This window comes from Terrapene carolina, unplaced genomic scaffold, assembly GCF_002925995.2.
Source record: "Terrapene carolina triunguis isolate 2854851 unplaced genomic scaffold, T_m_triunguis-2.0 Scaffold89, whole genome shotgun sequence".
NCBI lineage: Eukaryota > Metazoa > Chordata > Testudines > Emydidae > Terrapene > Terrapene triunguis.
Genome location: NW_020664440.1, coordinates 22,578,873 through 22,602,592, shown reverse-complemented (window position 1 = coordinate 22,602,592; position 23,720 = coordinate 22,578,873). Strand labels below are relative to the sequence as shown.

General features: G+C 45.5%; 1 protein-coding gene across 4 annotated transcripts in view; it reads left to right on the top strand.

The window, feature by feature from the left end:
- The window catches only part of NCKIPSD (NCK interacting protein with SH3 domain), a 94,165-nt gene that overhangs the window by 30,569 nt on the left and 39,876 nt on the right, over positions 1-23,720 (top strand). For 3 of the 4 annotated variants that reach the window (XM_026650393.2, XM_026650392.2, XM_026650395.1), the window contains 4 exons: positions 6,519-6,631; positions 8,350-8,551; positions 18,936-19,023; positions 21,564-22,192. In XM_026650393.2, coding sequence (XP_026506178.1) covers positions 6,519-6,631; positions 8,350-8,551; positions 18,936-19,023; positions 21,564-22,192 — 1,032 coding nt within the window. Of the gene's footprint in view, positions 1-3,724; positions 3,801-6,518; positions 6,632-8,349; positions 8,552-18,935; positions 19,024-21,563; positions 22,193-23,720 lie in introns of those variants that run through there. The other variant, XM_024220869.1, reaches the window with a different exon arrangement.

Sequence of the window (23,720 nt, the reverse complement as noted above, 5' to 3'; positions counted from 1 at the left end):
AGCCTGCAGACCAGCTCTAGCGACATGCTTCCTGTTTGCTCATGCTATCAGTAGAGAGAGAGAGATACTGATTTATGGAAGGTTCTATAATTCCCTCTGCTACGCTGTAAAGAGGGAAATCTCAATTCTTGTATACTCTTCAAGTGCATATTTAAATGTAACCTGTTAGTTAAATGAATTTCACATGCATAAGAGATTCTTCTTGTGTTTGAGGAGCACCATTTTATAGGATATAGACTGAGGTATAACTAATTCAACACTAGTGTGGCCAGTGACTGTCAAAGTTAACTGCTCTTCCCTCTGCTTCACCTTTGGTGTCCACCCTACCTGTGCCAGGCCAGATATGGAGCACAGTCTCTCTGATACAATTTCTTTTAATTGATTTAACAAGAAACTTGCAATTAATCTCTCTTCTCGTACGACCTTCTGGAATGAAAATCAGTATAAATGCTTTTTCAATAAAATCTCAGTCACTACTGTGGTTGCCAGGCTAGCTGCACCACTGTCCCATCTATGGATCTTATCAAGTGCATCACCCCCCAGTCTGAGGTCTTGAGCCTTTGAGGGTATGTCTACATTGCAGTTAGACACCCACGGCTGGCCCATACCAGCTGCCTTGGGCTCGTGGGGCTCTGTCTGCAGGGGTGTTTGCAGTGTAGATGATCTGGCTCCAGCTGCAGTCCAAGCTCTGGGACTCTCCCAGAGCCCGGGCTCCAGCCCAAGTCCGAAAGTCTACATTGTAATTAACCAGTCTTGCCCTGGAAGCCTGAGTCAGCTGATATGGGCCAGCTGTGGGTTTTTAATTGCAGTGTAGATGTACCCTAACTCCTTGGGTGGAATTCTGCAATTCACCTGCTCTGACTGGGACCTGGATTTACAGCCCTTGGGCACCAGCTGTGACTACTTCAGCAGGTCCAACTGGGTTTGACACCCAGAAGCTCTTTTTCTCTGGGTGTCTGTGACACTATGTTTGCAGTGATATAGAAATAGCTTCTTCAAAAGATGCACAGCATTTATTGTATGTCTACAATGCAATTAAAAATCTGCAGCTGGCCCACGTCAGCTGACTCGGGCTCTTTAATTGCAGTGTAGACTTCTGGGCTCGGTGATAGGGTGCCAGAGCTTGGGCTGCCCGAGCCCAGAAGTCTACACTGCAATTAAACAGCCCTGCAAGCCCGAGTCAGCTGGCACAGCCAGCTGTGGGTGTCTAATAGCAGTGTAGACATACTCGTAGAGAAAGGTGTAACAGTGAAAGGCCTACACTGATATTAGTTACACCATCATAAGTCCCTCATATCCCAGCTAACTCTATCTCTAGCTGGGTTTAGCAGCCTGCTCACAGCATATGTCTCCCCCTATCTCCCAGCTGTCAGCTTTTCCTTTCTGACCCAAATCCCCTCTCCCTTTTCTGTGGTCTCTTAATTTTTTTGTCTTCTTTGATCCCAGTTGGCCTTAGGGAGGGTACCCATTCTAGTCTGGATGGAGCTATTAATTGTTATCTTAACTACTGTGCAACTGAAGTGGACTTATCTGTGTCATTGTTTTACATTTCTTGCTTGGCCCCTCTACAGCCCCCTTTGGTTTAGGTGTATGTGTTCGAGTAGGCAGCAGTACAAAATGGAACAGGGAAACTGAATGACATACAATATTAATCAAAATATTTTCCCAGTTCATCACAAATACATCTCTAAAATATCAGTCTGACTCCATCCATGTTAGCTAAGAGTATTCTATTGATTCGTCTTAAAGCACTATTGTTTAGAATTGTGGCTCGGTGGCCCGGTCATGGTCCACCACTGCGTTGTACAAACACAGAACAACAACAAAAAATTTCAGTGCAGGTGGTACAAAAGCAAGGAACATCTGAATAGCCCTGTGAGTACACTCTGCTGCATCCTTGTACATTCACTTCCCCACCTGGGGATATCTAAGGGCACGTCTTTGCTACCCGCCGGATCGGCGGGTAGCAATCGATCTATTGGGGATCGACTTATCGTGTCTAGTGAAGACGCGATAAAATCGATCCCTGATCGCTCTGCCGTCGACTCCGGAAATCCACCGCGGCAAGAGGCGGCAGCGGAGTCGACGGCGGCGCGGCAGCGGTCGACTTGCCGCCATCCTCACAGCCAGGTAAGTCGACCTAAAATACGCAACTTCAGCTACGCTATTCACGTAGCTGAAGTTGCATATCTTAGGTCGACCCCCCGCTGTAGTGTAGACCTAGCCTAAGAAAGTGCAGCTTCAACCACCCACTCACTTTCTTCTAGTCACCGTAATCAGTGTGTCCATTTAATCCCTGTCAGCCCTTGTTCCCTTCCAGGAAAGGTAGCGTTTCCTTGTCTACACAGTTTTTTTTTCATAGTCCATATAGTCAATAGCTAACAAGAATTTTATAGTTCCCCTGACCACTTAGTTATACTTAGGGCTCCATGATCCAGTATCCATGCTGTTGTGGGCCTGATGATTTGGTCTAAGTCAAATGCATGGGCATCACTGAGCGCTCCTGCAGTGGTATCCATCCAGGGATACATGCTACCTGCCTTTCTTTCCCACTACTTCAGTCTTACTGTAGATGCTTGATAGAAGCTAAAGGCTGGTCTACACTAGCCAATTAGATTGACCCAGCTACGTTGCTCAGGGGTGTGAAAAATCCACACCCCTGAGCAATATAGGTAAGCCAACCTAAGTCCCCATATAGCCGGCGCTAGTTTAATACAAAAATTCTTCCATCGACCTAGCTACCTCCTCTCAAGGAGGTGGATTTACTGCAGAGAGGGCAGAACCCTCCAGTCGCTGTAGTAAGTGTCTACACTGAAATGCTGCAGTGGTTAGTGTAGACATATGCTAAGTGATGGTTGGGACTACACCTTATTAGATATTCTCAGGGTGGAGGGAATGACAGTATAATGAAATGCCTCTGAGGGAGATGTCAGCAGTGGAGGTCAGACTCCACACCGCTGGTTCTAAATGCATGAGTCTCTACTGCCTGAGCTGAGACCCAGGTCTGCTAGAGCAAAAGCTGTAGCAGATTCATAAACCTCTACATAGTCCAGCCAGCAGAGCGTGACAGATCCATGCTATGCTAGTGTGGGTTACATGTGCATTAGCAGAGTGTGCATAAACCCCAGCTGATACTGCTGCTCTGAAATTCCGCCCTCATGCTCCTGAGCCCCATAAATCACCGGTGTTCAGGCAGTCATCTCAAAGAACCACAGATACTATGCTAAGTAACGCTCTTTTTAAAGTACAGTGGAAAAAGCAAAGGGAAAATGAAAGTAGAATAGATCTTTATGTGCAAATATTGCTCTGAGTTTCTGAGATGGCTGCTGCTTAAGTTACAGGGGGAAAAGAATTTGTAGCTAAAGGTATGTCTACACTACCTGCCGGATCGGCGGGTGGGGATCGATTTATCGTGTGTAGTGTAGACGCAATAAATCGATCCCCGATTGCTCTCCTGTCGACTGATGAACTCCAGGTTGGTGAGAGGCGGAAGCAAAGTCGATGGGGGAGCAGCAGCCGTCGATCCCACGCTGCGAGGACGCGAAGTAAGTGATTCTAAGTTGATCTAAGATACGTCGACTTCAGCTACGCTATTCTTGTAGCTGAAGTTGCGTATCTTAGATCGATTCTCTTCCCCCCCCACCCCCCGTGTAGACCAGTCCTAAGACATTTGCAATCCTAACTATGAATTTTGCCTTTACAGAATCCATGGTCCTTTCTGACTGCACAGAATTTTTCTCTTTTCTCCCAGTGGAGCCTTGCCTTGCCAATGCCATTTTGATTGATTAAGAAGTGTGCAGGTGACTTATGCTTGCCATTCCTGGCTAGTCACTCGATTTATGGTGTGACTATATTCATTATGATGATGTTTATTATGGTAGTGCCTAGGATGGGAGCTTAAAGACTAAAGGTGTAGTCCTTGCCCTGAAGAGCTTCCAGTCTAAGTGAAGATGTAACTGAGCAGTGATTAACTAAAAGCACTGGGCCTTGGGGAGAGTGAGAGGAATCACCATAAGATCATGCAGTGGCAAGATTTGGTAGTGGTGCACACTTTGTGGAAAGCCTAAGAATTGTTTTAATTGTGTGGTTTGACGCAGTGAATGGATATACTGGGAGGTGAGTGTGTCATTAGGTAGCAAGCCCTTTGACCAGTTCAACGGTGGTACTGTATTGAGAAGCTATGGCAAGTGCTGCATCACACCTTCAGCCAGGACATTTGGAAGCAGTGCAGGGGCTTTGGAGGTGGAGGAGCTGTTGGCAGCTTTCAGGGAAGTTGCCCTCCCTCTGGGGAGGGAAGCACTGAAGATTTCCTTACTGTTGTACTTTCCCTATCCCAGAGGGGAAACACAGCTCACCTAAGTTTTCTCCTATCTTCTCCAAACGTGAAATGCCTTCTCTGAAATGCTTTGCCTTTCCTCCCTTCCCAAACACTGTTCTAAATATATTCAAGTAAGCCCTGCTTGGGCTTTTAAATTAGATCTTTCATTAGAGGTGGAAAAGTCTGCCTTTGAGGGGAAGGGTTGAGGGGGCTTTTTCCCAGGTGCATGCTAGGCTGTTAGAGGTAGCTTAGCCCACATCTGTGGTGTTTAGTGAGCAGATATTTTTATTTTAACATACTTTGGATTTGTCTCCTAAAACAGATTCCCCTGCTGTTTTCTCCTTATCGCTTGTCTTACAAGAAAACTAAAAATGGTCTCTCTGAAAAAACGAAGTGTTTCAGAGGCACTTTCATTCCCTGCCTTGTTTGGCATTTTTCAGTGTTGTCTGCAGGTTGCTGTAAATACACATTTGGCTTAGTAATTAATCAATGCATAAATAATACATAGTGTGTTATCAGAGCCTGCACACCAGTGCTGTGGAGGCAGCACATTCAACCCCTGTGGAGAGGGATTGCCTTGTGCTGCTCTGCAGCAACCCCCCATGGCCAATTAAGGTGCATCCTTGATGAGCTTCCAAATGCTCTTTGGCCAGATAAATGGTTGCTGTGATGTGGGCAGGGGGTAAAGCAAGGAAAAAGGAAGGAGATCCTCAGCATTCAGACAGATGGAGTGAATGCCTGATTAAAACCAAAAAACCCACATGCTCTGAACTGAGAATGCAGGCAATGGTTTTTTAATGGTCAGCACACTCAGCCCAGGAGTATTAATTCCCAACTATCTATATTCAGGGTTCTACTACTGACTTGTTGTGACCTTGCACAAATTACTCACCAATACATAGTCTGCCCTGGACCTCAGTTGCCCTGTGCCTAAAAGTGAGGCTTGCATAATGATTGTAAAGCACTTAGAGAACTTCAGGTGGAAGGTGGTGAATATGTGTAAAGGCTTAATATACAAAATCTTTTAGGAATATTTCAAGCATAGTGGCCAACTTGAATCTTTACTGTCCTTTTATTCCAGTCATTCCTTGTAGTGCAAGCTATTTGGCCCTGGTCCAACTTGCCTTGTGTGGATAAGCACCTAGTCCGGGTTCTCTAGCATGGTGTCTGCCTCCATCTCCGCTAAGTGGGTTGGGAGAAATGGATCTAGGATTTGAAGTCTAAATAGACAAAGTCATGGTGCAAAATCACTGGGGAATGGAAGGTCCAAAGTCCATGTTAAAGGAAGATTGAGCTGTAATTCAACTAGGTTGGGGAAACTGCTTCAGTTTTAAATTCTGCCAGTGTGGTGCAGTATTATTTTCCTGAATGCACAGCCACTGTGAATGACAGTTAAACCTGTTCCAAGGCTTTTGGACATGGTCTGACTGATGAATTCGATGTTTTCTGGTGTTTTTCATCTTGAAAAACTGGTATTGTCAACAAAAAAAATGTGCTAAATTGGCTGGCAGGCATGTAACTAGAAGAGCAAATGATACAATGATGACTTGAGTGGGAATCCGGAAAAGCCATTTCAGCAGCAAAATTGTTAGAAAACTAGCAAGAAAAAATGTGAATAAAAGGGCAAACAGTACTGTAGCCAACTGGCATGAGAGGGTCTCCAGATACTTGGTGTGCATGTTACTCCAGAGGTGGGTAAATGTAGCAGAAGGAATGAGCATGGAACAAACTATGTGTTGCAGTGGAAACTCAAAAGCTTACTGTGGCAATCTGAATGTGAAATTGATCTGAAGAGCTGTTCCATGCTCTTTGCGATTGATCTTCATATAATGAATTGTTGGAATTCAGGGCCCGGAAGGCAAGTGCATGGAGCTGTGATGTGTTTTTCATCTCTAACAATAAATCTTGAATAGACAGAATCCATTTTGTGTACACCTGCACATTTTTAAAAAATCAGTTTTTAAAAAGTTGATTCTTCAAAGAGGTAATGAACAGACCAGGACACTTGACACTGGCTATCATCATGTGCCATGGTTCTGGGCAACTAAAGCCTTTCTCTTGTTTCCGTTAGTCATCTGAGTTCTCTGCACTGCCTGTTCCTGTGGATGTCTTATGCTGTCAGCTTCACTTAATGTGAAGTGCGATGGAAAGGAATCTGAAAATGAAGATATGGTAACATGTAGCGTGTTGTGTTCCATAGGTGCTGGAACAAGATGTGGTTTTGCAGTCTATTGACCGAGCTATTGAGGCTATCCACAATGCAGCTATGAAGAATGGAGGCAAATACAACTTGGAGCAGAGGGATGTCCTCCAGTAAGTACAGCCAGTACCTGGGACAGATGGGAAAAGAGCATGAGCTGTCAAGTCCCAAAGAGGCAGGGAAAGAGTGAACTTAGTGGTACAGCCACGGTGGGAGGTTGCTCACTGTTCCAGTCCTGGGTGTGGTTAATAAGGGATGGCCGGGGTTGCAGTTGGTAACTGGAGCCCCACTGCTGCTAAGTAAACAAAGGACTGAAGTACTCAGGGAGCCCTCCAACTCACTGATGTGAGAGCCAGGTGATGAACAGCTGAGTCTCCAGTCACCACTGCAGTGCCTCCTCTCAATCTCTGCCCACAATTCCATTTTCCTCCAAGCAAAGCAACTTCTCCAACTCACTGGGCACCTGTCTGCCAGTCTAACCCACCGAATGTGGTTTAGAGCATCACATTGGCTAGAGGCTTGCTTGACAGTTCTCTCTACAAGTGTGAGGGAGATGAAGGGGGGGGGCATTCTCTGATTCAATTGCAATCCAGGTTGGGAAGAGAGATTTTGCACCTTCTTTGGCCGTTCCAGTTTGCCCTCTCAGATGCAGCTGCTCCGCTGGTTCCTTTCTTCCTGCCCCCAAGCTCGTAGGTCACTTGGCCTCTTTACCCTTATCTTTAAATCTGCTCTTGGTTAAAACATGAACAAGAGAACATCTCTCCCCTAAAGTCAGTGATGCAGTGTTAAGGTCTAGAGTCTACACCTCTACCCCGATATAACGTGACCCGATATAACACGAATTCGGATACAACGCGGTAAAGCAGCGCTCCTGGGGGGCGGGGCTGTGCGCTCCGGTGGATCAAAGCAAGTTCGATATACCGCGGTTTCACCTATAATGCGGAAAGATTTTTTGGTTCCCGAGGACAGCATTATATCGGGGTAGAGGTATACTTGTTTATCTCTGTCCCTTGGCCCTGGCTCCTCCAGGGTGAGGACTCTATGTTCCCTGGTGATAGCACGGTAATTGTACCTTCTGCAGCTGCTGTCCAGCCAGTGACACAAACACCTAGGCACTTTTTAGAAGATCGCTCAGAGAAGTGATACTTCAGCATCATGACATTGCTACAAAGTGGTTTCAAGGCTGAATTTGCCAAATGCATCATGTAAAGGAAACTATGCAGCTAGTAGAGTGGCATATAACTCCCCTGCCCTGAAATAAAAACCCACCTGAGCAGTGGTGGTCAGAGAGGCTGAATTGGTGGCCAGAGCTTGCTGAAGTTGGGTGTATTTGTTTCTTTCCTTTATTGCTTAAAAATGTAAATCTATTGGGATTAGCGAACATCAGAGCAGGGTGTCTTTGTAATACACCATTAACAATTGCTTGCTATGAGGCTTTTGATACCTCGAGTTATGGATTGAGGCATATCTACTTCACCTCAAATCAAACAATCATGGACATTGTAAGGGAGCCATAGAGCTAAGGTGCAGGCAAGTCTAAAGCGTGTGGCATAACAACTAGCCCTCCGTACCATGAAGTGGAGATATGTCTCCTGTGAACCCTGATTCACAAATCATGTGCTTTTTACAAAGACCCTTCCCTCCTCTCTGAGAGGTGCTTCCTCAGTAGTTCAGTGGAGTTGGACTTATTCTGTCCTCAGTAAAGATCCTTACTATGGAGACGTCTATTGTAGCCACAGTCCAGTTTCAGACTTAAGCTTCTTGGCATTGGGTACTGACTTAATCGCTTCACCTGTGTCCCTAATGCCCCTGTTCCCATTCCATCTGCCAGGAAACTGATCCATCATCGGAAGGAGACTGTGTCACGCAAAAGTCACTCACCAACCAGTCAGGGAATGATTTTGACTCCATCCTCCAGTGATCACCTTTTGGATTTAGCACGACAGCCCAATGGCATGTGCCGGACAGGTTACGAGCGACATCACAGCCTGCCAAACACGGAGATCCAAGAGGATGATGAAGGTCTTTACCAGGTAACAGCATCTTGGCCTCTTCTAGATTCTTCCTTAAAGGGTCCCTCCCTCTTGTATCGTACATAATATTCCCTGTGCAGTTTCACTCACACTTGTTGCCTTGAGCTATAGTGTAGCTTCACTGTTTGCTACTATACAGCTGCTGTGTCCCATCCCAGGCATAGCTGTATGATCTCTGTGTATTCTTTACATTTATAAAGCACTTTGGGATCACTGAGGATACAAGACTATGTAAACGTGCAAGATCTTCTCTAGTTTGTGCTACTGTCTCTTTGACACCTTTTTAAAGAGCTGCTGATTCCTCAGAGAATACTTTGAAATACATTGTTTTTAGTTCTGCTTAGGTCATATTTTTTCTGTGCTTTTATTTCCTCCTTGTTAAATCTGCACAAAAACAGGATATCTGTTCCTTAGGAATTCCTCTGTGTATCTGCTTATTCCTGTGCTCAAATTGTGAAGATCCTGTTTTCTTGTGAACATCCCTAGTAGTAACGAATTAGAGGAGGAAAACATAGGAAATGTGACTTAAAAGCAGAATTCTGTCTAAATGAAACAAAATTACTGTGAGCTGTCAACAAGTCTTCAAAGAGACAGGCCAGGACAGACTTAGCAGCAATTGTTTGGATTAGATTATGTAACTGATTATATGGTGGGAGGTAGCAAAGAGATGGGAGTTCCCCTCATAGAGATGGGTCATGTTGGGGTAGGGTTGCTGCATCTGTCCAAGATGAGTGTTTATAATGGCACCATTACCCCATCACTGCTGATAGGAGGGGCTTGTTACTGACTTAATAAGGAAACATAAGTCTGGAGATAAAAAGGGGCTGGTCTACAGGCTTCCTAACAAATCCTTTCTTTCTCTACCCCAGTACTCTGCCCCTGTAGGCAGCCAAACTGACCCAATTCTAAAGCCCTCTGATAAAGGAGAAAACCAGCTATGCTTTTTTAGAATAGCCAAATGGCGTGACAAACCTCCAAGTAATGCTGAATTCCCATCTTCTTTTGTAAGTCTGCACTCACCTGGCTGCAGGGAAGATCCAAAGGAACATAAATTCTTTGACTTAACAAGAGGGCACGGCGCCCATCTATGATGGATGAGACTGACAACTTTGGGTGTGTTCTCATTAGAATGTGCTTGCCCATGTTGAAAAGCTAATTAGATTATAATTAACCTCTGGGTGGGGATATTTCTGATACACTGCGAAAATACAAAATGGAGCAGAAATATCCCTCCCACACCTTATGCAAAAAAGCAAAAGCCACACTACCCTGTCTGTAAGGTAATTTCCTCCTTTCTGCTTCTAAAGCTGCTTTAGGGAAAAAATGCATTTTAAACCCTTTCCTGTGGTGTTTGAGAGGAGCAGAGGCTTACAGAGAGACACCTTTTAACTGCTGTGGATTTCTAGTTAAGTCCTATTATTGCACATACTGTAACTTTTGGCAAGATTTTGGTGAGTGGTTTACACTTCAACAGTGATGCTGCCTCCTTGCTTCTCAAAGGCTGAACTGAATGGAGAGTGTAGCTGGACACTTTTTTAATTCATCAGCCTAAGGTAGTCCTGTGAGGACTAATTCCTATGGAGGAGAAAAAAATCTAGAGTATTATAGCAGAGTGACATCTCTGCTAGAGTTAAGGTTAAGGCCAGCTTTCTGTTTAAAGCTTGACTGTTCTAAGTGCTCTGAAATCCATATTGTTAATCAAATTTTGTTGAAATTTGATACATCTCGTGGGGACATGGGGTACCGTCAGTGATCTAAATTTGGGGCCATTTAACCAAGGGGTTTGTGAGTTACAGCCCATGGGGAAAAGACCGCTTTTCTTAAAGTTGACACATTTTTTGCCGACAGACAGAGATCAAACCAGGGCTCACATCATTGTACCAGGGTCTGACTCTCAAGGGTTATCCAAATAGAGTGCTTGGTACCCACCAGCCTTTGAGGGAAATCAAATTAAAATGTTGTTTCAAAAAGAGTTTGCTTCTCCAGTTAGGCAAGCTAAGATTCACATGCCTCGTCGCCCACCTAATGGAATACAGTGAAGTGGGTTTTAGCCCATGAAAGATTATGCCCAAATAAATGTGTTTAATCTCTAAGGTGCCACAAGGACTCCTTATTGTTTTTTCATGTGCAGAGAGAGGCTAACTCTGAAAACTACCTCTGCATCACAGGACCTGGGTGTCTCCAAGCATGTGTTAGTCATTGAATCTGAGCACTACCCCGAGCACTCTGAGGAAGAATGGGGCAGAGGCACCGGTCAGCCCCACATTCCCCTCCCATGTGTGTATCATGATCTGGGCCACCTGGCCCATCCACAGGGATGTGACCCCTCACTTAGGCAAGCTTCCTCCAGAACCTGGCTCACATGTCTTAAGTTATACCCTCCCCCATCTCCCTATCCACCATGTGAGCTGAAATCTGGGGGTCCCTGCCCCCTGGTGATGTGTGAGCCTGGCATCTGTGTGTATGTGCCAGAATGTGAGGCTCCTGCCCATCTATGGGGATGTGACCATCCAACCCTGCCCCCCTCCTGAGTCAGATTTGAGGGGGCTTGCCTTTCTAGGGGTGTCTGAGCCCCTTCCCCAGATCCTGACTCACATGGGGGAGGGAAAGTCCTTCCCCTCTGGATGGGGAGCTCAAACTGGTATGCACCAAGAACATACTGCTGAGACTAGGGTGGGGAGCTGAGAACATTCATGCTTGACACATATCATAAACTCTCCAGGGGAGTGGGGAGGGAACACTTTTAATAACTGATTAATAGTTCATTAATAATTAATATCCAGTTGATAACTAATACTTGTAAAAATTGTAACTGTGATTAGTGAGAGGGGTTCTCTCGAGTCCAGGTTAGTTTATTAATAACAAACCTCAGCTAAATCAGCTTTGTTTGGATTTGTTGGTTTAACAAAGACAGCACCTGCCCAGAGAGGCACGAGATACCAACAGCTGCAGAAGCCCTTCCCCGTACGTACTTGCTATCAGTCCAGACTGCGGATGGTGTCTACTTCCTCTTGATTTCTCAGGGCAGTTATACCCATATTACTCTTTTGTGTTTCTCATTCCAATCCTTGTCTGTTTCCTCCTTTTTGGTACCTACTTCTTATCTTAGGTCATTTTCTAAGATTTCTGTTCCCTTGTAACTTTACAACTGCCTCAATACCTTATGGTTAGTCATTGCTTATTTCTGTTTTGGGGTAATGTTGTTATAACTCTTGTGCACATTTTGTGGTTAATATTCCTAAAATATCTCTTGCAGCAATTTCTAAAGTTATTGCTTAGTAAAATTTCACTCCTGAAAATTAACTTACCTGCAGAGCATTATGGGACTCTTGCTGCCAAGCAAACCTTAGGTTCTTTCTTTGGCCAGTTTGAACTGCTCCATTCACATCAGTGGGTGGTGCTGGCACTTAAGACATCTCAGAGGTATTGTTTCAGGCTGTATTCATCTCCATCAGGTATTGTTTCAGCTGAGAACATCTCACTGAGATGCATGGGCCACTTAACACCTCTCTGAGCCTGCTGTGCTGCTGATGGATATGTAGAGCCCCCCCCTCCCCCACTTCATTTTCCCTTCAGTTTTATGCAGTATTATAAAATTGATCACCAGCTCTGCTCTCGATAAGGTTGGAAGCCCTTCCTGTTAAAAGGATGACTCTTCTTAGTGCTCTAGAATTGGTATGCTTACTTGGATTGTCTTGAAATTTGTTATGTCTCATGGGAGTGTAGGGTGGCATTTGTAATCCAAGGGCTTGTCTACACTTACATTTTATAGCACTCTAACTTACTGGCTCAGGGGTGTGAAAAATCACCTCCCTGAGGGCAGCAAGTCTGAGCACTTTAAAGTGCTAGTGTAGACAGGCTCCAAGCGCTGGGAGCCAATCCCCTCATGGAGGTGGATTACCAGGGGTGCTGGGAGAGCTCTCTCCTAGCACTCGCGTGCAACCACACTCATACTTCAAAGTGCTGCTGCGGGAGCATTCCCGCGGCAGCGCTTTGAAGTTTCCAGTGTAGACATACCCCAAATGTTGGGCCATTTGAGCAAGGGGTACCCAAGATACAGCCCCAAGATAAAAACAGCATTTCATTAAATTCACAGGGTCTAGCAACTTTGAAATCAACCCAGGGCAGAAGTCTGAGAATGAACTGTAAACATTTGGTAAAAATCTGCCCCTAGCAAGTTTTTTTGAAAAATGTAATCTGAGTACAACAGAATATTCAGAAGGGAATGAAACTATTTTTGAAAAGAGAAGAAACTACGCTTGAGACCGTTTACGGGGTGGGGAGGGGTGATTCGGGGAGCAAGATAAGATGGTATAGTAATGGGGGAGAGGGGGTTAGGTCTGCAGCGAGTGATACAGGTATTATGGGGGGATAAACAGGAATGGGTAGTAAGAGAGGGAAAAAGGATTGGGGGCTTAAATGGGGGTAGGCATTGGCATTGGGGGTGAGAAGATGGGAGGGGTTGGAGAATGGGAGGGGTAACAGGAAGTTGGGGGTTTAGTAGTGGGGGGGCTGTCAATCCTGAATTCTCCCCTTCCCTGTGAATGCTGTGATCTGGGGGAGTCCCACCCCTCTGCAGGGATCTGAGCCTCTCCCTCTGCCCACTCTGTGGTCTGGGATATGGGGGATCATGCTTCTCTTGGGGAGGGGGGGGGTGTCTGAGCTCCTCTTCCTGACCCTCCATGTGATCTGGGATCTGGGGTGGGAGGGAATGAAGGTAACAGATTTACACAGCTGAAACTCAGAAAATAAATAGTTGAGCTGCACGCCACCTCTGTGTGGGGTGGGGAGGGGAGGCTGTTCAATATGCAGTAGGGACATGATTTGGAGGAGAGGCAGACTGGGTGCACCTCAGGCAAGGCAGGGAAGTCTGGCTGAAGCAGGGGCAGGAATCCCAGCTGGCAGTGGGAGTGAAGGCCCTAGCTCATTGTGCAGCTTGGGCTACATAGCCAAGATAGTGTGTGGCCCTCCAGTAAGCTGCTGCCTGCAATGTGTGTAAGCAGCAGTAGGGTAAGGCAGGACACTGCAAGGAGCAACTTCTTACATGTCAGTGGTTTCTATGGTGCCAGCTAATGGCTTTTTGGGCTAGGAGAGGTCAGGGGAGCTAAAAAGTGGGCTGGGGACTACATGTAGCAGGGATTGGTGGGGCAGGGGCAGAGAACGAGAGACACGCACCCCAGTCTTTTTCTCACTTGCTTAAAGTTACTGTAACCATCATGTAATAAAATTGGCACGGTTTTGGGACAAATTTCAGGATGAGATTTCTCTCACTGGCCCTGTTGGTAACTCTACATTGCAAACGTCTCCAAGCATGGCGATTATCCCCAGTCCACTGTAAGAAAATGTGCAAGAGAGGGGAGGAGCATTGAAGAATCACACAGCAGTTGTGTGGTCTAGTAGGAAGACCACTGGACTGGTCTCTTCCACTGGCCTGCTGGGTGACCCTGAGGAATTCACTTCACTGCTCCGTGCCTCAGTTTCCCAGATGTAAAATATGGATAATGATGTAAAGTTCCTTGAGATCTGGTGATGAAAAGCACTGTAGAAAAGCTAGATCGTTCAGTTATTACCTAGCCACAGTAGCATATCAGCTGCGAACATAGTTGCGAACTACAACTGTCTAAATGACCATTAACTCCTAACAACAAACAATTCTCTTTCTGTTTAAAAAATTAGGAAATTAAATGGCAAAACACTTTAACGTGGAGTTAAGGTTGCCTGGCAATAGCTTGTGCCCTTCCAGAACGTCAAGTTGAGCAAAACTCAAACTTCTGAAAACTAGGAAATACAGAGTTAAGGTAAATGTCCACATAACTTTAACTCTGCCCTTATATGAGTTATGGCCTGATGCACCCTAACACACACCCTCCCATTGCCTTTTCACTGTAGTGGACAGGTGCTACTTGCACTCTCCCTACCCTCAAACACTGAGTCTACTCTCTGGACAGAATACCACACTTTTAACATTTAAGAACCACTTCCTACTCTTTTATAATCCCTTCACACTTGCACACAGGATACCACCGAAGCCTAACCATCATTAACTCCACAGTCTGCTCTCATATCCCACCTCACTACTGCCAGTACCCATGCCAAGAAGGGCCTAGTGCCCTGCTACCAACAGCCTACACAATTCTGTATTGAAATAATGCAGACAGGAACCTCAAGGTACACATGCACTTCTCTCTTTTGATAACACACATGGGAGGGACTCAGACCCAGATCTCCCCATATTACTGTTACTGTTCTTCCAAACTGCTCCAGCCTATTCCTCTGTCATTCAATACAACTACACCCAACACAGTCAAGGCAGCTGCAGTTCATACAGATAATTCCCAGTGGCTGTTGCTAGCTGCAGGAGGCAGAGGTTATGTGGGTGTTTACTTTAACTCTGTATTTCCTGATTTTCAGAAGTCTGAGTATGGCTAAATTCAACATTTTAGAAGGGCACGAGGTACCACCAAGCAACCTTAACTCTCCCTTAGTGATGTTTTTTTGCCATTTAATTTTGACTACCTGACACAATAGGGAAGGTTTGAAGCCTTAGAAACTGGAAGAGTTATAAAACCCGCTGTTTGTTTATGCTCAGCAAGCTACTTTCCTGGGTATAAACTAATTGTGCTCCTGCTCTTTGAGGCTTTGCGATATACAGTAGTGTCCATTCTAGCAAAACTTTGCTAAAGGAGTATATTTTACTTGTTTAAAAATGAGCACAAGAGCTGCTGAGAACAGCACAACTTCTAAGCTTCGGAGTTTGGGGATCAATCTTGATCTCTTACTACCCAGCCTTGTGGGATAGGAGTGTCACTGTCCAGTGCCCCCTTTTCTTCCCAGGCAGTGCTTGAAGAAGCATTGATTAGTTCCTGCAGCACTCCTGCCCTCTCTGGCCAGAGAAAAATCCTGCATGTGTCTGGAAGGAAGGAAGTGATGGACACAGAAAAGGTCAGGAAAGAAGGGATTTGGGAGTCCCTCGCCCTTGCAGAGAAGTCCAGCCACCACCCCCAGCTCCTGGGAAGAGGGAGCCAGCTGAGATTCTTACAGGGGTCTGTGTGGGCCCTGCCCGGAGGCATTTTTTTTTATATAAGTCTCCATATAGCAGGTATCAGATCAATTTGAAGCCTCTTACTCAGCCTCTTCTCACTGGCTGCTGGACGGGAAGGGGCTGTTGACTGTTAGTGTGGGTCTGCCTGCCCTAACCTGCTCAGCTTCTTGGTGCCCAGTGGGTACGGGTGTGAGAAGGGAAGTGTATCTACTGTTCTATCCCTTTTTCAGACTCCTCTCATTTGGAATCCTCCCTGTGCTGCTGTTCACAGCTTTGCCACCCATCAGCAACATGAATCCACCTGATTATTGACACCTTCACCACATTGCATTTTGGTCAGTTTTACTGAGTTATTCAGAATTAAAGGGGTATCAGTGAAACTCTCACTGCTGTCCACTTAACAGTACTCACAGTTGCGAAGGTGAGCCTTTCAAATGTGATCAAGGCAGGGGAATCCGTCACAGCGAGGTCATCTTCCTCAGTGTGCAGAGAGAACACCCAGCACCTCTGCTGCTGCTCACAGCTTTGCCAAACAGCAGAGCTGCTGGGTGTTCTCTTTGCACATTCAGGAAGATGGCCCTGCCTTGATCACATTCCCCTCCCAACTGTGAGGACTCAAGGCTTATTTTTAAAGTTAACCTTAAAACAAAGGTTAGATTCTGCAGAAATCACTTTTTATCTTTCCTCCCCTTGGCAGGAAAGATTTCCAAAGCTTCATGTATAGGTTATGGTCCATGGCACTATGACTGCTGTACAAACACTACTCCATAATAGTAGGAGTCAAATATGTGACAAATTTGGTAGGGTCAGTGGAGCCAGTGAGGTGTCCTAGAATGAGCCCTTTCCCTGGCTGCCCCCAAATAGTGGCATGCTGATCTTATAAACTAACTGAAGCAGGTTGCTAAAACCTGCCTCTTATGTACGTGTGATTGTGCCGAGCTAAGCAGCTTCATGGCTATAAAGATGGGGCTGACCTTAGCACAGCTGCACTTACAAGAGCCTGGGAGGGCCTTCTGCCAGCATTTTACAGAGGCCTCCTCTGTTCTAATTGTGCCTCTCACAGCTGTGCAGTCTCTTAGGGCCAAAGACTAATAATTTTTAAAAGGCAAGTAGGTGTGGTGCTGGATTCTGGCCAGTTCTGCCTTAAGAAACAAGCCTTCAACCTGCAGCAGCATGGTCTGGATCTTAGTAAATTCAGGCCCTGAACTGAGAGGGGGAAAGCAGATTCCACAGTCAAGAATCTTTCATTGAGAAGAATCTGCTTCCAAACCAAAACCCCCTTTCCACTTAAGCAGAAGCTTGAGTGCTTCCATTTGATCTCCACTTTCACTGTGTTGTATGAGGAGAGGGGTTATGTCTGAAGTAACCAGAACCTAATTAGTTTACTGTTTAGAGGGTAAGGCTGACACCTTAATTGAACCCAGAAAAAAAAAAACCAGCACAGATTGCAGAGCACAGGTGAAATGAAACATCATGGAGGCATCTGGGACTTCCAAGTAGAGCAGCCTGTGTGGAGTGCATTGCGGTGATCTATCTGGGGGAAGCAGTCTCTTTAAGAATGGTGTCACTATTAGCCTTCAGAGATAGACTTTCCAAGAAGAGCAATCTTTGTGTTCTTGAAGCTGCTAATGTTGCTGGGGATGTCCTCCTAGTGCTGCAATTCAGATGGAGCATGGTGGGGCCAGGTTGTGGTTAGCCCTATGCCACTAGTCCTATTAGAGCTTTGTATACTATTTGGGGCTCTTATTCATTCAGATTTCTAACAAGCCTTGTTCAGGGCAGCGTTGCCAACTTTTGCAATTACATTGCAAGTCTTGTGACATTTTCATAAAGCTCTAGCTGCTGAGGTCGTCATGTTATGGGAGTATCTCGGGTTTCATTTGGAACGAAAGTTTCTGGCCCTCATGGTTGCAGAGAAAAACTTGAACGTGTGTCCCCAGTTGGCTCATAAGCAAGCTGAGTAAAAAGAAACCAAAACGTATCTCTTAAAATCTCCTTATTTTGAAGAGCCTGGTTCATGATTTTGAGCTCTTGGCCCCACTGTTTGCTTCACAGGCGTTATAAAACACACAAATTCAGTATGTCAAAAAAAGGCAGCCTTCTTCCCAGCCCATCAATATAAAATCCTCTCCTCCCAAATACCATTAAAGAGGAAGCTTGGAAAAAATGAGTATTGTAGCATGGCCTCAGTGTTGTCACATCAGGGCTCTGTGGGACCAAGCTGGAGTCTAGTGTGCCTCATTGAGACCACTGGCACCAATGCTGCCATCCGATCCGAGGATTCCACTGTGAGCACTTCTCCTGAGTGCAGCCATTGCAATATCACATGAGGATAGAAGCATCTTTCAGGCAGCGAGGCCCCAAACAATCTATGTCTTTGTAGGTCCAAAACCACATCTTTAGCTTCTACATGGAGATCAGCCTGTGCAATTCAGTGAGTTCTGGTGCAATGCCCTTCCTTGAGGGAAACACCACTTAATTTGGTTGCTATTTTCAATGCTGGCTGCAGTTTCCCAGTGGTCTGAGGTCGTAGTCTTACATGGAGCAAACTGCAGTCATGCAAACGCTAAGCAATAAAGACATGGTTAATCGTGGTGAGGTCCCTGTATCCATAAGAAAAGATGAGAACTTAGGAGTCGTGGGGAATTCACCGTTATTCCACCCACAATCATTGCCAGGAGGAGAGAATTATGTGGGAAGTACTAGCTGTAGGGAGTTTTGTGAAGCTCTCTAGTTGAAACTTCTCGCAGCAGGGATCAACACAGGGGTTGTGGCAACACACAGCTACTCTAGCCCTAGTTTCTCACTCTCTGTATAAGAAATTGCTATGGAAGTATGAATTAGGAAGGAATTTACGTAGCTCCAGTCCTTGGCTTTGTCTTTCTGCAGGGATATTTGTAGCTGATGTAATGGATCTCTCCAAAAGTGTGTTTAAATATGCACACTGTTTGCTGCCTCTGTGGAGCTGTTGAGATCACTGTAAAGTCCTAGTGAACGTGTGGGATTGCATCTGGAATAAGAAAAGAGTAAATGCTTGACAGGTCTATGTGACACAAATACTGTGTGCTGCTGAACATAGCAATTAAACAAGGGCTGCTTTTCCTGTCAAGGGGAGGGAATAAAGCAAGGTTTCAGAGTTTCTGCTTTGTTCTTGCAGGAAGCCTATTAATATCTTTATGGAATGATGAGAGAGATGTAAGGACAAATACACACACACACACACACACACACACACACACACACACACACACACACACACACACACACACACAAAGGTTTTATAATAGGAAGTGTATCTTGACTGTCAAACTCCTTTGATTGCTCTAAAATGTTCCCTTTTAGATCCCGCCACAGCCTCGACGTGCTGCTCCTGTCACACCCCCGCCACCAGAGAAACGCAAGAATGCGCAGATGGAAGCACCCATTAGAAGTAAGGAAAAGCTCTTGGGATTTTTATGTTGGGCAAGAGGCAGACAACACTGAACTAAAATATAGGAAGATGTGTAATGGTAGCAGCAATTCTGGCTGGTTTGGGTCTGTACCTCAGAAAAGCATCTCTTGGATTTCTGCTCAGGTGATGCTGGGCTGAAATTTCCATCACAATTTTAATCATAAAACTCCAGTGTTGGGGACTAGTGTTTCCCTATGTCCTTCCCTGGTCCTCAAACATGATTTGTGGTTGACTGGCACCTGTGGCGGCTTCTCCCACCAACTGTGGGTGCATTGGATGCTGGGCGTGGTGTTCTCTGGACTTCCTAAGCTGATTAATTTTGGGGGAAGACAATGTTTTCAGAAGAAGCTTTAAAATATTTGATCTGCTTGGTTGTATTGCTTGTCTGACAAGCATATAACCAGAGTTTTGGGGTCCTTGTATAAGTTTTCTCTCAGGAGTATCATAGGAATCTTTCAACAAAGCAGCATGAGAATTTGTTTTTTTTCCAATCTGGATGTGATGATGCCATTAGATCACCAGGGGGCACTCACTATTAATGCAATGATGAAAGGCTCCGTTAAGTAAAAGCTTTTTGATAGCTGTCCATCTAGCTCTTTGGTCATCTAATGGCCACATCAGGCAGACTTTTGCTTAGTTGGTGGCTTGCCTGTGCAAAAGACAGGAGTGTGGTGTCTTCACCCCCTAACCCAGGAGAAGATCAGAGGTGCATGTGCTGCAAGCACAGTAACTGTGTTGGTAGTGAGAACTTGCAGTACTGATCAGTGGAGTGCTACTGGGCCAATACTAAGCAAAAAAATTAATTTGCCACCTTTAGAGGTTAGACCTATGGGGTAGAGGAGCAGGGAGTGAAAGTTATTTCGTTGTGACACAGTTCATGTTGTGGTGGTTGTGTATTGCCCCAGTGCTACATTGTGTTCATACAGTTACATTGTCGTGATGGGTCGCTCTCCCCAGACTCAGTCCAGGATTTGTTAATGCCCTGTAAATGAGCTTGCAGGGTGCAGGACAGATCTGTCACATTCTGGGCAGTTCACTGAAGTTTGGAGCAGGCAGCAACCTGCTTCATGGTACTGAGCCATTCCACACTACAGTAGTGAGAAGTTCTACCCTTGGGAATGATTCTCTTGAATCCATTATCTGTTCCCTTGATTCAGTTAAATCTACTGGAAGTACATGGATGATCATCTTCAGAAGGAGGAGGAGGAAGATGAAAAATGGTAGAGATCTCCATGGGAGATGTGAGCTCTTATTCAGCTCCACATGTCTTTGGCCTGAACAGTTGGAGTAGACAATCCCACTATTCCCTTATTCATAGGGATGGAGGCCTATTGATGGGCTTCTTAGCCACGGATATGCAACTAGTGTTCTGGCTTTCGACTTGGGGGTAAGATTGTGAGATTACCAAAACATCACCCAGGGCTAGCAGAAAAAACAGAAGGCTCTTCCAGAGGTGACTGGCCCTTTGGCCCAAGAGAAGCTCTGCCTCTTCAGTTTGGGAGGGTGTTCGTTGCCTAAGGAGATGATTATTTTCTATGGATAAGCAGGAGTCAATAAGGAGCAGTGAATGGCTGGGGGAACATTCATGCAGCATGCAAAATCAGAATCCGTTCACCTTGGGAATCAAGGTGTTCCTAAAGCAGTACTTTTACTCTCCTACAGATCTCAAATATCTTCATTTGGGATTCACAGAAAGATGATTGATTGCCACTTTTTACGCAAGTAACTATCTTCCTGGCCAAGCTATGAGAAGTTGGGTGTGGGATAAAAGTATCCGCAGCCCCATTTTTACAAGTTATGGGACAAAGTATATGAGTAATTTAGTAATGAAAAATTTAGGCTATATGTTAGGAAAAACATCTTAGCAGTAAGGTTGATTAGATAGTGGACTAGTGTTTCCCCAGAGAAGTGGTATAAGTACCATTGCTAGAGTTAGCCAAAACTAGACAGGAGAAAGCACTCAGAAATATACTCTAGCAAGTACTCCTGTACTGGCTGGGAAAGGGCAGTATGAGCGAACAGGTTTATAATCCGATTACCTAGAGTGCAGAAAGTGGACAGCACGTGCCTGTTAGCCAAATGCTTTTTTCTTGCTGTTGACGCCAAGCAGAGCGTACAGTTAGTGCTGCAGGGAAGGATCTTTACAGAAGAAGGGAGGGGCTTGCCGCAATGAGTAATCTTATGTACCTGGAAATTTTCAGATACATCAATCAAAAAAGTACTGGCTACATGCATGCAGTATATTTGGGGGGGGAAAGACTCCTCTCTCCTAGTTACAGTGAGCCTTTTGAAGAGAATCTCTATAGAACAGCTTTCTTCCCCTTCCTGAAGAGGTTGTTTTATGGAATGCTCAAGAGAGACCTAATACAATTTTGCTTTGAGATAAGTGAGCCAGGAAGAGGAGTTAAACCACTTTGGTAGCATGCACAATGAGCTTCTTAATGGACTCTGCTGCGGCAATTTGTTTTTCCCTTTTTCTTTGATGCGGTCGCTAAGGCCTTTTAATTGTTCCTTTTCAGATGCTGTTGAAATCACCTCTGGGTCCATTTCCAGTGCCTCCTCTATAAGTACAACTTCCCTGGATACCTTGTACACTGGTTCCACTGCATCAGAAACAGGTCTCCCTACAGCCACTTCCAGCCCCACCAACACCCCTCCCCCTGTCCCCAGCAGGAGTGCCCACACCACAATATCACGCAGCTTGGATATTAGTCCTTCAGCCCAACTGAAGCATGGGACTTCAACAAAGGGTGGTGCAACCAAATCTCCCCAGACCAAGAGGGCTGCCCCAGGACCTCCTGTTGAAACAGCGGGTCAGAGATCTCTCCCTATGGATGAGGAGAAGAATCTGCAAGTCAAGACGACTGCTCCAGCTCCATCCGGGGGCTTAGAAGCCTTCAATTCTCTTTGCCTTGATGATAAGAAGGCAGCTGCTTTGGAGCTGTTGGCACCAGAATCCAGCAGCCAGGCAGTGTCTGTGCCAAAGACAATAGGTGCTGAACTGATCGAGCTGGTGCGCAGGAACACCCACCTCAGCTATGAGCTGTCACGGGTTGCTATCGGTGTAGTGATTGGCCACATTCAGAGCTCCATCCCAGCAACCAGTAATGTCATGGAGCAGATCCTCATCTCGTTGGTGGAAAGTAAGGTAAAGGAAATGCTGAGCTCTGGCAAGAGGGCACCATACAGGGACTGGGCAAAATATTAAAATGTGATTGAAGTAGTATTCTGCAGTTTGCTCCTGGAGCTCAGAGGCCAAATCAAGTGAGAAGAGACGAGTCCAAATTAAAATAAGATGAGTTAGTGAGTGGAGGTGAGGGGGTTTCAGGGAGGAGTGAGTGAGTTAGGAAAAAATAATCCAAGTAGGTTTAGCTAGTGACAAGCAGAGAAGTGGTATCTGGTACATTGTGCAGGATATTAGTCCAGACAGGCTGTGAAAGTAAGAACTGACTCTTTGGGGGAATAAGTGAATGAAAAGAAGCTAGTATCGAGAGCTGTTTGGTGATCAGCTTGGGTTTTAGAAGCACTGTGCATAGGCTGGAGGGAGCTGGGCATTACAGGAGACTACATCTGAAGGGATGGAGGAGAGCCAGGATTAACAGTTCGGGTCCTGTGACACTAACAACAAACAGGTGAGTTGGTAGGAGCAGAGCTGGGGGGATAGAGTTTCTAGATCCAGAGGGTAGTGCTAGCAGTAAGACGTCAATGGGCACAAATACAGCAGGATCCAATGCACTCTGGGGAATTGTACTTTGGTCCTGTTTCTTTATGAAGCTGGGGATGGCTACATATGGACAAAGTATAAACTGGCTGCTATCCTAGAGGAGAAAGAGGTGGTGGTGGAGCATTTCTCCATGGAGTTTTTCCCATACTGTGACTGGCACAGGGATGAAAGAGAGAGAACTAGTGGCTGCCAGTGTGTTATTAGCCTCCCCATTGCCCACCACTGAATCACTTCTCCTTCCTAAAGTCTGCAACCGTTTGCTGGATTTTTCAAATGCATGGAAACTTTCAGCAGAAGTGCTGAATTCAGCAGTCTTCCAACCGTGAATGAGAGGATAAGATTGAGGCAAGTCTGAGGACAGGTATTCCGACTAGTGAGGGCAAAGCAAGCAAAGGGAACTGCCAACACGGAAGGTTCAGCAAGCATTACTGATGAGTCATTCAATGTCTTGGCCATGTGTGACCAGACACAGGCCACTGGAGAGCATGCTGCCTCCCGGGTGGTGGATCTCCTTACATAGAAATACCCAAATCCTTTATGTGGGAGCCTACAGCGTGAGGGAGTTGGGATCTGATGGGCGCAAGAATGACTTTCAGTATCCAGGAAGAGAACTGAAGATCGGTTTGGTCAACTGAAAAGATCCAAGAGTTTTATGGTGCCCAGTGTGAGTGAAAACTGAAGGAAACGCGTTAGAAACCAATGTGTGAGATTCAGGAAGTCTTGAGATGCACTGAGGCTTTTTCGGATGAGGTCTGACTTTGGGATTAGACTGTCTCAACTAAAGCAGATAGAGTACCCTGAGATGAGAATTCGTGGTGCTGGTTAGCAGGTGTTTTAAACCTAGATAGGAAAGGGCAGAGGCAAAGCTTTTGCTTAGCTCAACTGGTAAACATTCAGCAGGTGGTGAATAACTGAGCAATATTAGAGAACTAACGAAAAATAAGCAAAATGG